Here is a 14116-nt window from a genome sequence, read left to right as displayed (position 1 = left end):
GGGGAGAGGCCTGTGCAGATCTATTAGATCAGGTGTGTGACATGTGGATGTTTAGCCTGCGGAAGGCTGCAAAGGTTCTTCCCACCCACCCTCTGCCGTCCCCATGCTCACCTGCCTCAAGGTGGCCTGCGTGGCACTCCAGAAGGCATGAGCCATGCCAGGAACATCTTTGGCGCTGGTCTCAAACTAGTGGGCTCACCGCATGTCAGCCTCCTGGGGACAGGCCTGCTCAGGGAAAGGAGTGGCACCAGTTCACCTTGGGATTGGCCAAGGCCCCATCCACTATCCCAGGACCAGGGGCTTGCCCATAGGAAGTTTAGAACCCTCCACATACCAAGGCTTGTCCTGGGCTAGGACAGAGTGCAAGGAAGGCAGGGGTAAGGCCGGAAGGGAACGGACAAGTAGGGCTGGTCAACAAACCCAGCTGGGCCCATAGCAAGGACCTCCCTAAGCACGAGCTAAGATGGAGGTCGGAGGTGACACAGAGAAGCCACAGCGCTCAGGCATACCTTATTTTATTGCACTTTGCTTTATTGCACTTCACAGATGTGTGTCTTTTACAAATCGAAGACAAGATACTCCAGCAGCAAGATCACAACTCACTTTATTGTGGTTTCCCGGACCTGAACTCGCAGTATCTCTGACTGTGCCTGTACACCTACCCACTGGCGAGGGAGGTCAGTCTTATTCCCAAGCCTGGCAAAGGGGAATTGTTTGGGGTTGGGAAGGTCCGCTCACAGCAGGAACTCTGCCTGCCAAGAGGCCAGAGCCTGGAAGGAGGCAGCCACTGTGACATCGAAGACAGACACTGAGTGGCAGAACCACAGTCCAGTGCCGTGCACAGGCACCGGAACCTCTCTGTGCCAGCTGTGCCCCAGAGCTGGACCAGTGAGGCAGACAGGCCTGCTTACGCTCCTGGGCTGCAATCCATCCTTCTGAAAGACAGAGCGACCGACCCAAAAGTCCAAGCTCCCGCGAGCCTGCTTGGAGCCCAGAGCCCTCTGGCATTCTGGCCCCTGGAACCCCACCTCCACATAATTCCACCTCCAATAGGGAAAGTGGGGGACAGTTATTCAGCCAGCCTGGCTCGGAACACCTGATCAGGTCAGACAGTCACAGAGCCATGCAAACCACATCTGGCACTGGAAGACAGGCTTGGAGCGCTTTGGGGGCCCGAAGGCAGAGAGGTCCCCAGATGCCCGTGTTTACCTGCACTATTGCTGTCTACCCTTTGAGCTGCATCACCTGAGCCAAGGAGTCAGTGCCAAAGGTTGCCGGGTATTGGCCCCTGAAGCTGAGGATGAGGAACTGACTCATCAGAGAGAAGTTGCCCACCCTGTGGGGTCACAGGTCAGAGCCTCACTTCAGGCACTTCCAGCTATCCCTTCTCTTGCTGCACCTGCACCCCACACCCTCGATGGGGCCCCCGCCTTCGCTGGGCCACCCGCCTCGGTCTCCTAGCTCTGCCCAGCCCACCCTCCCCGCTCAGATCCCACTCCCCGCCCCTTGATTGGGGCGCCTTTCAGTACTCAGTTCAGGGGGAGGAAGAAGTGGCTGGGGCGGGGAGCCAGCCCCGCGTTACTCCCCTCCCCTGCCCCAGCCCGTCCTGCCAGCTCACCCAGCATTTCCCACCAGGAGGATCTAGGGCCAAGGGTCCCCAACAGCGGCCGTCTCCAGGTTCTGCCACCCGAGGGTCGCGGCAGGCCCGAGCGTGGAGGCGGAGCCGGAGCGCGGGGGCGGGGCCAAATGATAGCTAAACCCCGCCCCCACTGTGGGCCCCGCCCCCGGGTCCCGAGGAACCCCCAGAGGAGGGGGTGGGTGGGGCGAGGCTGGGTCAGCTGAGTGACAGTCACGGGACCGCGACCAGCTCCATCTGGCTTCCTGGAGAAGAGGAAGGGATGAGCGGGGGTCTCCGAGTGTGGCAGGCCAGTGGTTGGGGCCCATGAGGTGGGGGAGGGTGTTGTCCTGGAGGATCCCCAGTTCAGTGGGGTCAGTCCTGGAGCCGGTTACGGGTTGGAGGGCAGTCCTGCACACGGAGAGGGGAAACCACGAAAGCTGGGTCCCCAGGTCTGGGGCTCAGGGGAGCTGGGTCAGGCAGCCCTTGTGACCGCTGGAGCCTGGGGTGACCTGAGGCACAGAGGAGCCCGCTGAGGAGTCTGGGACCCAGGAAAATGGGGAAGTCTGTGGTGGGGGCTGTGCCTTCAAGTCCCAAGTTCCCCAGGACATGGAGAAGGAGCGGGAGACTCTGCAGGCCTGGAAGGAGCGTGTGGAGCAGGAGCTGGACCGTGTGGTGGCTTTCTGGATGGAGCATTCCCACGACCGGGAGCACGGGTGCGCCTAGCCCTCACCACTCAGCCCCGCCCACGCCCCCACCTCGCTCTCAGCAGACCCAGCTCTGATGGGCTCAGCAGGCTGGGGTAGGGATGCAAAACCCCTTCTTCTCTTTGCTAATGCTGCATCCCACAGGGGCTTCTTCACATGCCTTGGCCGTGATGGGCGGGTGTATGACGACCTCAAGTATGTCTGGCTGCAGGGAAGGCAGGTAGGGATGTGCCTAGGCTTGCGGCGCTCCCACGGGCGGAAGCCAAGAGTCGGCTTGGCCCGTCGTGGCTCATCCACGGACGTGCGCACGCACGCACACGCGCGACAAGGAGTCATGTCAGCACTCTTCCTTCAACCATGGGCACCTAAGACTCCCCCCCCCCCCCCCGCCTCCCAGCTCTGAGGTCCCTGCTGCTCGTTGCTTAAGCCATATTCATTTTGCTCCTCCACAGGTGTGGATGTATTGTCACCTGTACCGCAAGTTCGAGCGCTTCCGCCGCCCTGAACTTCTGGATTCAGCTAAAGCAGGTGCTCCCTCCCTCCCCGTATGTCCCCAGAGGCCACGCTAAATTTACTCAATAGCTCTCGTGTGCCTAGTTCCTAGAGGGTTCTGGAAACAGCATAGGGCCTGGGGACACTCACGGGTGGGAAGGAAACCAAGAGGTGGGAACGTTTTTACCTGAGTTCTAGCATGCCAACTTCCCAACCACCAGGTGGCGAATTTTTGCTACGTTATGCCCGAGTGGCACCTCCCGAAAAGAAGTGTGCCTTTGTGCTGACTCGGGATGGCCGCCCAGTCAAGGTGCAGCGAACCATCTTTAGCGAGTGTTTCTACACCATGGCCATGAACGAGCTGTGGAGGGTGACGGGGGAAGCCCGTTACCAGGTGTGTGGAGGGAAAGCTGCCCTGTAAGTCTCTGTGCCCTTGTGTGTGCTTGGCATGGCCGCCTGATGCACCCCGACTCTGCGTGCAAGCCCCCTCCCCAGGCCCTGTCTGCAGGCCGGTCTTCGTCAATGCCAGTCCTTCTTCTGGGCCTCCATGGCTCCAGGGCTGCTGGCAGTACCCCGTTAGTGCACTGTACTGTCACCGTGTATCTAAGGGTGTTCCCCCAGAAGGCTCCTCCATTTCTGAACTCCTCCCCCTCCCCACACCTTCACGGGGGCCTTGGACACAGAGGAATCAGTCTATGCCCTGCCCACATCTGGGGGATGTGTGCTTTCAGACTCACTCAGTCTGGGGCCCCTAGTGCTTTCGGGCCCAGCCTCACGGCCTGGGAGTGGCCTGTACCCCCAGACTGGGAGCCCCTGAGGCAGATCCACCCTGGCTCCCAGCACCCAGCCTGGGGCCAGGCCCAGAGTGGACCCCCGGGTGGAGGAAGGTGTCCTGGGAGTGGGTCGAGGACACTGCTCTCCCGCCCCAGGGCGAGGCGAGGGGGACCGGACTGGATGGGAGGCAGCCTCAGCCCAGGCCTCCCTCCCCTCACCCCGCCCCCGCCCAGAGCGAAGCAGTGGAGATGATGGATCAGATCGTACGCTGGGTGCGGGAGGACCCGTCCGGCCTGGGCCGGCCCCAGCTTCCGGGGGCCCTGGCCTCGGCGTCCATGGCGGTGCCCATGATGCTGCTCAACCTGGTGGAGCAGCTCGGGGAGTCGGACGAGGACCTGGTGGGCAACTACGCGGAGCTCGGGGACTGGTGTGCCCAGAGGATTCTGCAGCACGTCCAGGTGGGGAGCAGAAGGCTGACGCCGGGGCCAGACGGGGCCTGGGCGCCGGGCGGCAGGGCGACCCCCACCGCTCAGGGCGCCTCCTCCACCCCCACTCCACCCCCGCCCTAGCGCTAATAGGGAAACACAGGGAAGCTTGGCCAGGGCAAGGGGTGGCCCAGGACCCTCAGGAAGGTGGAGGGCCCAGGGAGCCTGGCGGGGCTGAGGGCAGGAGGGAGGGTGCCAGAGCCCCAGGCACAACAGAGAGCAGAAAATCCGGCCAGACCCAAACCTGTCCAGGTCTCTGTGGGCAGCCCAGCTCGCCCAATCTCAGTCCTCCTTCAATGTTTCACCCTTCCCACTTTGGGGGGCCCAGGCCCAAAGCAGGAGTTAGAACCCATTTGGGCTCTTGGGAATGAATCAGCCCCTTCTCAGACGCCTCTCTGAGGCAGGTTTGCCCGAGGTTGCAGATCATGGAGGGATGGGGGGAAGGTTTTTCTCGTTGGATGTCTGGGGCTAAAGGCAGAATTACTTTCTCTTGCTCATCCCCTGGCAGAGGGATGGGCAGGCTGTGCTGGAGAATGTGTCAGAAGATGGCAAGGAACTTTCTGGTTGCCTGGGAAGACACCAAAACCCAGGTGAGGAGCAGGGTGGGCTGGGGGCTGCCCAGGAGGAAGTAAACGCTCAGCCTGGGGTTCTGGGCTTCAGATATGGGGAGCGCCTTGAGACTGCTTTCCTCCTCCCACCCCCTGCCAGCCAAGGACCAGGCAGAGAAGGAGGAGGGGCAGGCCGCCCAGGCTGGGGTGTCAGCAGCAGGAGAGCAAGTCTGGGATGGACTGGGAGGGCAAAGCTTTCTGCATGGGAAGGGCTGTTGGGTGGGTGGGGGAGCTCAGAGCAGCTCCCAGTATTAGGGAGGGAGGAAGGGAGGCACCATGGTCTGTGTAGGGGCTTAAGCCCTTCTGCCTGGGGAAGGATCTGCTGCCTGCCTTACCCCGAGCCTTCACCAGGCCACGCTCTGGAAGCCGGATGGTTCCTGCTCCGTCACGCCATCCGGAAAGGTGACCCTGAACTTCGAGCCCATGTTGTTGACAAGTTCCTGTTGTTGCCTTTCCGCTCCGGATGGGACCCTGACCATGGAGGCCTCTTCTACTTCCAAGATGCCGATGGCCTGTGCCCCACCCAGGTAGGGATGTGCCCAGGGCCACAGGATACTAACCCGTTCAAAGCTTTCTGTTCTGGGAGGTTCAATGCTTGCTGTCATCACCCATTTCTTAGAAGGGGACCTGGGAGTCAGAGCAGTGAATTTGCTCGGTGTAACCCCAGTGGTAAGCTCCTGACTTCTGTGCCAGTGGTCCTCGACCTCCTATGCACAGGGAGGCTATTAGGGGGCACAGACAATGAAAGGCTCGCTGGATGGTTTTAAGGTGTCATCGGTGGGAGCAGATTTGCTTCCTTGTATCTGCTGCCTGTGTGCCTTGATCCTGCTGAGATTTGTAGAGGATGGCTGACTCTGCCACTGGCAGAAGCTTAGTGTCCAAAGGTCTTTAGACAGACTGACAAGAAAGACATGGTTTCACTTCCAGGGCTAAAGGGAAGTCTGTCCCACACTCACTCTTGGGAAGTGGCTGCCTGCAGGTGCACTGGGTTAGAAAGCAAATCCCATTCTGGGTCCCATTCAGACCCCCCAGAGACATTCATCCCATCATTAAACTCCAAGTGCTCGAGTCAGATGGAGTCTAAGCCAGGACCTGAAAGATGAGGTGACTTTCCTGCTGAGAGGGGCAGTGGAGAGGGACCCTGGGCTCTCAGACGCCTGTCTCTGCTCTGCTTTCAGCTGGAGTGGGCCATGAAGCTCTGGTGGCCACACAGTGAAGCCATGATTGCCTTCCTCATGGGCTACAGTGACAGTGGAGACCCTACCTTGCTGCGTCTCTTCTACCAGGTGGCCGAGTATACCTTCCGCCAGGTAACTGCTGCTTTCTATTGTATATTTCTCTATGAGATCAGCAAGGGTGTGGAGGAGAAGGCAGGCAGCCATTCTTCCCCAGGCAGACCAGGGCCAGGCTTTTCCTGGGCTGTGACAGGAGGCTGGGCAGGGATGGGAAGGCTTGCCCTCACTGGGCGTGGTCCCTCAGCTGATGTGAGAGTTCCTGGAGGTCTGGCCCCAGTGCTCTCTGTTCAGTCAACAAAGTGGTCCCTGCTCCCCTGGAGCTCATGTTTTGGTCGGAGGAGACTATAAACCAGTAAACAAGCAAACATATGGATGACGATAAGAGCTATGGAAAACAAAACAAGGTCAGGGGGCGGTGCTCCGGACAGAGTCATCACCTCTTCTGATTTAGGCATTACTGGATCCCGGATGGGAGGCTGTGGGGCACAGGGAGACAGCGGCGAGACAAGAGGTCGTAGCTTTCACTGCAGCCAGCGAGGATGGGGGCCTGGCCTGGGGTAGGAGCTGCAGTGGGCAGACGGATCTGAGGCTGGTCGAGTGGGAGAGGTCTGGGCCACAATTGTCTGAGTGTCATAAGAATACAGATGATACTGGGAGCTAGGAGGCAAAGTGAACCTTTGAGTACAGAAGAGGGAATAGGAGGGCCCAGCAAAGGAGGCAAGAGTCCGCTGCAAAGTGGGAAGGAAGCGTGGGGCCCCAGAGGCCAAAGTGCCATGAGCAGAGTGATAAGCTGTAACCAGCTACTGGAAAGAGGGCCCCTTGGGTGCTGAGCCTGGTGGTGAATGAAGATTCCTGATGCATTTCTAAAGCCACAACTCACTCCACTGGTAAACTCCAGAACGGGAGGGACTGTAGTAGGGCGTCTTATTCTGGGGTCTGTGAGCTTCGAAGCCTGAGAGAAAATTACGTCTTTATTTGCACTAAGCTCTAACTGAAATCCAGCATTTACTTCCATTACAAGAGGAGGCAGTGAATTAGCAGTGCCCGACTCTGTCACCAGTAGAAATCCCATATATGTTCATATTACGTTGCACTTAGAGAGGCATCTCCAAGTATTGCACATGCTCATCACTACTCCCAAACTCAGGAGTCATGAGACCCGAGACTATATCTTAGCATTGAATGCATTCATAAAGAACACGTGTTAGAAACCATTGGTTTTAACTGCCTAAAGTGAAATTTTTAAGGAATACATTTTAATGAGATAGAGATGGCATTGAACAATTTAAAAAGCTATGTCAACAGGTAAATCATTACACACTAACCAACATAATAGAATACAAAAAGTCAAAATTCGGACATCCACGGAAACACTGGACAGGAAAACAGTTAAATTCTTTGTTATCTTTCCATGTCAGATCAAGTAATTGAAAAATAAGTAAGGACACAAACGGTGTTGCTAGAAAGATAGAATGAATAGATACAGAACTAGCTTTACCCCTTACGAAGAATACTCCAACTCATGGGCCCCAATTTAAAAAAAGATACTTTGGTAGTGGACTTCAACCTATGATCCTTCCAAGAAAGGGCCCCACTGAAGTCTCTGTTGGGGGAGGAAAGAGAAGGGCATAGGCCAGGACTTTGAGATCCATCCTGGGATGTCTGGAAGGAATTGACAGGCTGACAGGTGACCAATGGGATGCGAGCAGGAGAAAAGGCAGGAATGCGGAAGGATCAACAGAGTAGATGGGGAGGGGCAGGGTTCTGGTGGCTCCGAGGGAGGGGGAGGTGCATTTGGGACCTGTGGTGAGCAAGACAGGAGTCAGATCTCAGGCGCTGGATGTCCCGGATCTCAGCTAGTGGAGGACTGGACCTGGGAAACAGGGAACAGGGGCTCCGAGGGAGCAGTAATTTGTTACCAAATTACATGACAGATCAGCACCTCCACCAGGGTCCTCTTTCTTAATTTAAATCAATTTTGTTGAAGTACAGTTTATAAACGCGAAAATGTATCCATCTTGAGTGCTCAGTTCACTAAGACTTGACCACACATATATATACATCTGTGTAACCACAAGCACAATCAAGATATAGACCGCTTCTATCGTCCCCAAGCAGGGCTCTTTTTCGTCCATCTTGCAGTATTTCATCCCACAGCCTGCGGCTCCTGTCCCCAGTGGGGTATCCAGCTGCGGAATCGCACGCCCCCACCGCCGGGCAGAAAGCAGAAACGGGAAAGCCCTTCTATTTTATCTTTGCCCATGACGCGGTATCGCATTTAGGAGCACTGATCTGGAGCCACGTTATCTGGGGTCCACCCGGACTCTGACCCCGGGTAGACGGGACGGTGAACGCCCCTTCCCCAGCCTGTCGAATCTGGGCGGCTCCTGCAGACCTGTCACTGTCTAGCTGTCACTGTCATTGTTATTCTAGTTTCGCGATCCCGAGTACGGGGAATGGTTTGGCTACCTAAACCGAGAGGGGACGGTCGCCCTCACCATCAAGGGGGGTCCTTTCAAAGGTGAGTGGGGGACGGGGCGGGGCCGCAGGGGCCCCAGGCATTCGGCTGCCCCCGGCCCTCCCGACTCGCCGTCTCGCCTCTCCCCGCAGGCTGCTTCCACGTGCCGCGGTGCCTTGCCATGTGCGAGGAGATGCTGGGCGCCCTACTGAACCGCCTCGTCCCTGTCCAGGCCGCCGGCACTTAGTCCCCGCCCGCCGTCCCCGCCCACAGAGGCGCGGAATAAAGCTGAGCCTGCTCCACCGCCCGCGTGCGCGTGTCTGTGGGGTCGCGGGAGGGCACTTGCTCGCCGCGCGCGGGACCATCCCTGCCCGCCGACAGTCCCGCCCCGGCTCCAGACAGCCTCGCGCCCCGCCCCGCCCCGCCCGCCGACAGTCCCGCCCCGGCCCCCCCGGCCCGCGCATTGGCCGAGCGGTCGCGAGGGCGGGTCCGGCGGCGCGCACTTCCGGCCGGTGGCCGGTCCCGGCGCGCGCCGCCCCTTCCGCCACCGCCCCCGCGAGCCCGGACCCAGCCCCAGCCCCAGCCCCAGCCCCAGCCCCAACCCCGGCCCGGCCGCCCCGGCGTCACTTCGGAGCGCGGTGGCAGCTGACTGCGCGTTCACGACCCGCTGGGAGCCGCGAGCCCCGCCGCCGTTATGAACATCCGCAATGCAAGGGTGAGGGGCCGGGGCGGGAGGCTGTCCGCGCCGCGTGGGTGCGGGCCCAGTGGCCGCGTGCGCATGCTCCCGAGGGGTCCGGCGATCCCCGGGCCAGCCGTCGGGCGCGGGGAGGTGAAGGCCACCGTGCCCGTGGGGCTGGACCTGCCTGAAGATGGGGCCGGGGCTGTGAAATCCGTCTTTGCCGGATGTCGGGGCCCATTCGGACGGTCTCCGGGAGCCCCCGGGCACCCACGTTCATTCCAGGAACAGACGAATTTTGCCCCAGGCCTCTGTAAAGACAGACAGTCACAGGCCCGCCCAGCCCTGCGGGGGGGTCGGTGAGTAGACAGACAGCCCGCAGGCTTCTGACAGGACCCAGGCCTGCTTAGTCACCTGAGCGCCTGGCCTCACCGCATTCTACCGCCCTCCTCCCGCAGCCAGAGGACCTAATGAACATGCAGCACTGCAACCTCCTGTGCCTGCCGGAGAACTACCAGATGAAATACTACTTCTACCACGGCCTCTCCTGGCCCCAGGTGGGCAGCTGGGGGGTCTGGAGACAAGTGGACACCAGGCGTCGGCTCGGGGAGGAGCAGACGGGGCTTTCAGCTGGGGCGGGGGGCGTAGAACTGGGCCGAGGGAGGGGCAGGATTCTCACCTGTATCTGTCCTCTCCCCAGCGAACGACAGGGGAACAGTGTGGTGTGGGGAAACCAAGCCACTTGGCCTAGAGGTCAGGAGCTGTCACTGAACTCACCACCTGACTGACGGACTTCTGTCCGTCACGCACACAGCGAGAGGCGGGGGGTTGGGACCCTGTATCCTCTAGGGGCTCCTCGGCCCTGAGATGAAGTCATTTTTTGGTTTCTTTCTCCTCCCTGTCACCCAGCTCTCTTACATCGCTGAGGATGAGAATGGGAAGATTGTGGGGTACGTCTTGGCCAAAATGTGAGTTACCAAGCAGAGAGAGAAACCTGACGTGGGAGCTGGAGTGGGGGAGGGGCACCAGTATCGCACATGTCTGCTGGCTGCTGCCTGGGTTTTTTTTTTTTTTAATTAATCAACTCTTGTTTTAGTTCAGTTTGGGATTTACAGCAGAACTGAGTGGAAAGCACAGAGAGTTCTCATATACCCCCCTCCCCTCTCCCCACTAATTTCCTCCATCAGTAACATCTTGTGTTACAGTTTTTACAATGGTTGCATCAATATTGCTACATTTTAAAACTCTATAATAACCATTAAGATTTACTCTTGGAGTTGTACCTTGGATGGGTTTGCATGAATGTCAAATGACACGTATCCACTATTACGGTATCATACAGAATAGTTTCACTGGGCTAGGAATAACTCATGCTCTGCCCGTTCATCCCTCCCTCTCCTTCCCCCTGGCAACCGCTGATCTTTTTACTGTCTCCAGAGTTCTGCCATTTCCAGAATGTCACAGTTGGAATCATACACACGTATCCTTTTCAGACTGGCTTCTTTCACTTAGTAACATGTATATACGATTCCTCCATGTCTTTTTGTGGTTTGCTAACCCGTTTCCTTATGTCACTGAACAACATTCCATTGTATTCCGCCAACACTACACATGTCTTTTGGCTGCTACATGGGGTTTTGAGAGTCCCAGCTCTCTTCCAGCCCAGGTCTGGGAGGGACTTCGGGGTCAACCAGAGGAGTTCGCGCTCCTGGCACATGCAGCAGTCAGTGGTCACATCTCCTAGCCTCTCTGTTTTCTACTTGCTCTAGGGAAGAAGACCCCGATGACGTGCCCCATGGACATATCACCTCACTGGTGCGTAGGACCTACCCGGGCTCCGGTGGGAGTGGAAGTAGCGGTCACTTGGGACAGCCTTCGAAGTCTCACCTTTCTCCCACTAGGCTGTGAAGCGTTCCCACCGGCGCCTCGGCCTGGCTCAGAAGCTGATGGACCAGGCGTCCCGAGCCATGATCGAGAACTTCAATGCCAAATACGTCTCTCTGCACGTCAGGAAGAGGTGGAAGCCCGGGGCCAAGGGAAGGGGCGGTGGGGAGGAGATGCCGTCTTGATGCAGGTCCTGGGGTGCCCTGGATTTTGGAGCTCTGGGAAGTGGGATTCGTGGGGAGGAGGGAAGGGGACTAGGAAGAGGGGCAGGACCTGGATGTGCTGTCCCTGTCTGGCCCAGTCTGTGCAGCTCAGCAGTGCCTTATTCTCCTGCAGTAACCGGGCCGCCCTGCACCTCTATTCCAACACCCTCAACTTTCAGTAAGTAGATCTAGATTCTTCTAACGGAGTGGGGTTGTCACAGGTCTGGCTCATCCAGGTGCTGAGATGGGCTGAGCTGCCTTCCAGGCAGGGGTCATGGGCAGCAGAGATGGGGAGCAGGTCACGGATTCCACACGTTGCCAGGGTGCCTCCTCCGCTGTCAGTGGCCGTGGCACCGACCTGCTGCCATCTGCTCGAGGCATGCTGTGACGCCGGAGGACGTGCTGGGCATCTTGCTGGGTGGAGGAGAGATTGCTCGATGCTGCCTGGGGGTCAGCGAAAGGCAGCATGATGAAGAGCACACAGGCTTTTCAGCAAAGGCTCAGGAATAGAGATGAGGGTCCAGGACATGAGCAGAAGCTGAGGAGCAGGACTCAGAGTGGCCAAGTGCCTAGAAGCATCTGAGCGGGACCAGAGAAAGAATATGGTGCTACAGAAACCTAAGCATGTCCAGGGAGGACGTGCCGTCAGCACGAGGAGCGGAGTGATCTAGAGCCCCGGGCATCCTGGTTGATGAGGGCAGGTCCACCTGGGGATGCAGGAGTCTCTGTGTGCCAAGCACAGGACGGAGAGAGCCTGGCAGGGAACTGACATGCCCAGTACTCTGTGATGAAAGCTGCTTGAAAGCGAGGTTGGGGTGGCCTGTACGTAGAGGACCTGCTGAGATAGTGCTCAGCCTGTGTGGTGGGGGATGAGAAGGGACTTTGTGAAGGGCCCTTGACCCTGATGCCGATGCCTCTGGTACTCATTTCCAGGGGTTTAGGGCTGGCAGGGCCGTCCTAGGCCATTGAATCCTGCATGCACATCTCCAGCGAAGGCTCAGCCTGTGAGCCGCTCAGGCCAGGGGCCGTGCCGCCTGGCAATGACTGTCAGGAACAGGCCGCAGCACCCCTCCTCCCTGGTTCCAATTGCTGGGCATAGGAGCCTGCTGTGTGTACCCAGCAAGCGACAGGGAGCAGGGCAGGGAGGGAAGCGGACGGCTAAATTCAGGGCTCAGCTCACAAGATACCACAGAAATAGATCTTGGTAGCAGGCTAGGGATGCAGGACCATGGCAGACCCCGGGGTGGCTGGGAGATAAAGGCTCGGAGGACTCCAAAAGGGTCCTTCCGGGGGGAACGACACTGCCCCCACTAGCATATGATGCTGGAAGCCTGAGGAGGAAGCCTGATTTGGGTCACCCCCTGACCTGGGCTGTCCCCCTTCTCTCCACCTCCTGCCCACAGGATCAGCGAAGTAGAGCCCAAATACTATGCAGATGGAGAAGATGCGTATGCAATGAAGCGGGATCTCACCCAGATGGCCGAAGAGGTAAGAGTCTGGTGGGGTCAGGGCCACAGTCCCCACAGATAAGGAAAAGCAAGGCAAGCTGGGGAGGCCCCGCTGCAGGGAAGGTAAAGCTCCCAGGGGCCCGAGACAGCAGGAGGCCTGCGATGGCTAGAGGCGACATGGACCAGGTGCCAGCCCTGTGTCTACGTTGCTGGGAGTCACGGCCTTCATTACCTATTTCCTCAGCTGTCAGATGGGGAGCAGGGCCGTGGCAGGGCTCCAAAGGAAGCCACGGTGGCCCAAGATTTCCTTCTCTCGGGAAGAGGCCTGTGCCACCCTGAGGCATGATGTGGGAGGCAAGGGAGGAGACCCCTTGGGAGCATTGAGAGTAAGGGCCCCAGGATAGCAGTGGGGGCCCGGCGACAGCCGTGGTCTGCCCCAAGGCTCATGGGTGAGACAAGACAGGTCTGAGGAGAAAGTCAAGGTCCTGAGGCAGCCTGTGTGGGAGAGGCATGAGCACCTGCCCTTGACAGGAGAGACAGCAGTCCCAGAGGGCAGAGCCAGGGCTCAACCCGATGCAGCCCTGTGTTCCATACCCTGGCCTTTTGCGTCACATTGTGCTCCTTGCCCCCAGCAAGTGACAGGCGTGGGCACCCTTGAGCAGCAGGAGGGGGCCTACCGGCGTGGAGACTTAGGTCCTCTCTCCTTTCTCCCCCTCTGTCCGGGCTCCTGGTGGCAGCTGAGGCGGCACTTGGAGCTGAAGGAGAAGGGCAGGCACACAGTGCTGGGCTCCATCGAGAACAAGGTGGAGAGCAAGGGCAACTCACTTCCAAGCTCGGGAGAGGCCTGTCGTGAGGAGAAGGGCCTGGCCGCTGAGGATAGCGGTGGTGACAGCAAGGACCTCAGCGAGGTCAGCGAGACCACAGAGAGCACTGACGTCAAGGACAGCTCAGAAGCCTCTGACTCGGCCTCCTAGAGCCAGCCTGCAAGTGCTCCTCCCTCCGCCCTGGCCTGCCTTATCCCATCCTCACCCTTGGCAGTTTCACAATAAACTTCACCCAGCGGCCTTGGGGGGTTTGTGTGTACGAGTGTGCACATGTGGGGGGCGTGCCTCTCTCAGGCCCCTCTGTGTCCCTGTGGATGTGGACCTCATGGCATTTTGGCACAGCACGTCCTGCAGAGCCCAAGTGAAAGGGAAGAGCTCTGTCTGGGCTTTGGAGGTGGGGCTCTCAAGTCTGATGGCGTTCAGCATCTTTGGGCCCCAGGGAGGGAGACCCTGGAGTTCTGGGAGCCATCCCTGCCTTGGGGGGAAGATGGTCTGCCTTCTGAGCCCTGCTCTGCCGCTGCCTTGCTGGGTTCTACATGCCTAAGTCTGACTGCTCATTGGGCTTATCAACTGATGTCCTATCTGGGTGCTGTCCCAACCAGCTACCCAGTTGCTCAAGTCCTGGCGTCTGTCCTTGATTCTTCCCTCCCCTGCCATCCAAAAGGTCCTGTATGTTTGACCACCATAATACCCCTTGATTCTACGCC

The 14116-nt window shown here is 58.7% G+C and overlaps 2 protein-coding genes across 7 annotated transcripts; both read left to right on the top strand.

Annotated features, from left to right (window-relative positions):
* The first annotated feature begins 1820 nt into the window (after positions 1–1820).
* LOC107517748 (renin binding protein) lies at positions 1821–8678 on the top strand. Of its 4 annotated transcripts, none has more exons than XM_016158828.2 (11): positions 1821–1925; positions 2222–2331; positions 2467–2542; positions 2775–2850; positions 3036–3208; positions 3744–4046; positions 4582–4663; positions 5033–5208; positions 5860–5991; positions 8350–8437; positions 8527–8678. In XM_016158828.2, exons 1-11 carry the CDS (start codon positions 1899–1901, stop codon positions 8619–8621), a joined length of 1338 nt encoding a protein of 445 aa, XP_016014314.2. In that variant the 5' UTR covers positions 1821–1898; the 3' UTR covers positions 8622–8678. The 4 variants fall into 4 exon arrangements, with proteins under 4 accessions (XP_016014314.2, XP_016014312.2, XP_016014311.2 ...); XM_016158826.2 differs by having other exon boundaries at positions 1834–1925; positions 3822–4046; XM_016158825.2 differs by having other exon boundaries at positions 1854–1947.
* Positions 8679–8939: 261 nt separating this feature from the next.
* On the top strand, positions 8940–13650 carry NAA10 (N-alpha-acetyltransferase 10, NatA catalytic subunit). 3 transcript variants are annotated; one of them, XM_016158831.2, is made up of 8 exons: positions 8940–9089; positions 9509–9607; positions 9960–10018; positions 10820–10865; positions 10952–11067; positions 11271–11315; positions 12541–12625; positions 13323–13650. In XM_016158831.2, exons 1-8 carry the CDS (start codon positions 9069–9071, stop codon positions 13557–13559), a joined length of 708 nt encoding a protein of 235 aa, XP_016014317.1. In that variant the 5' UTR covers positions 8940–9068; the 3' UTR covers positions 13560–13650. The 3 variants fall into 3 exon arrangements, with proteins under 3 accessions (XP_016014317.1, XP_016014319.1, XP_016014318.1); XM_016158832.2 differs by lacking the exon at positions 8940–9089 and adding an exon at positions 9183–9409 and having other exon boundaries at positions 13323–13559; XM_016158833.2 differs by lacking the exon at positions 11271–11315.
* Positions 13651–14116: the final 466 nt, after the last annotated feature.

The sequence above is a fragment of the Rousettus aegyptiacus genome, unplaced genomic scaffold (assembly GCF_014176215.1).
Source record: "Rousettus aegyptiacus isolate mRouAeg1 unplaced genomic scaffold, mRouAeg1.p scaffold_m13_p_9, whole genome shotgun sequence".
Taxonomy (NCBI): domain Eukaryota; kingdom Metazoa; phylum Chordata; class Mammalia; order Chiroptera; family Pteropodidae; genus Rousettus; species Rousettus aegyptiacus.
This window is presented reverse-complemented; position numbering and strand designations above follow the sequence as displayed.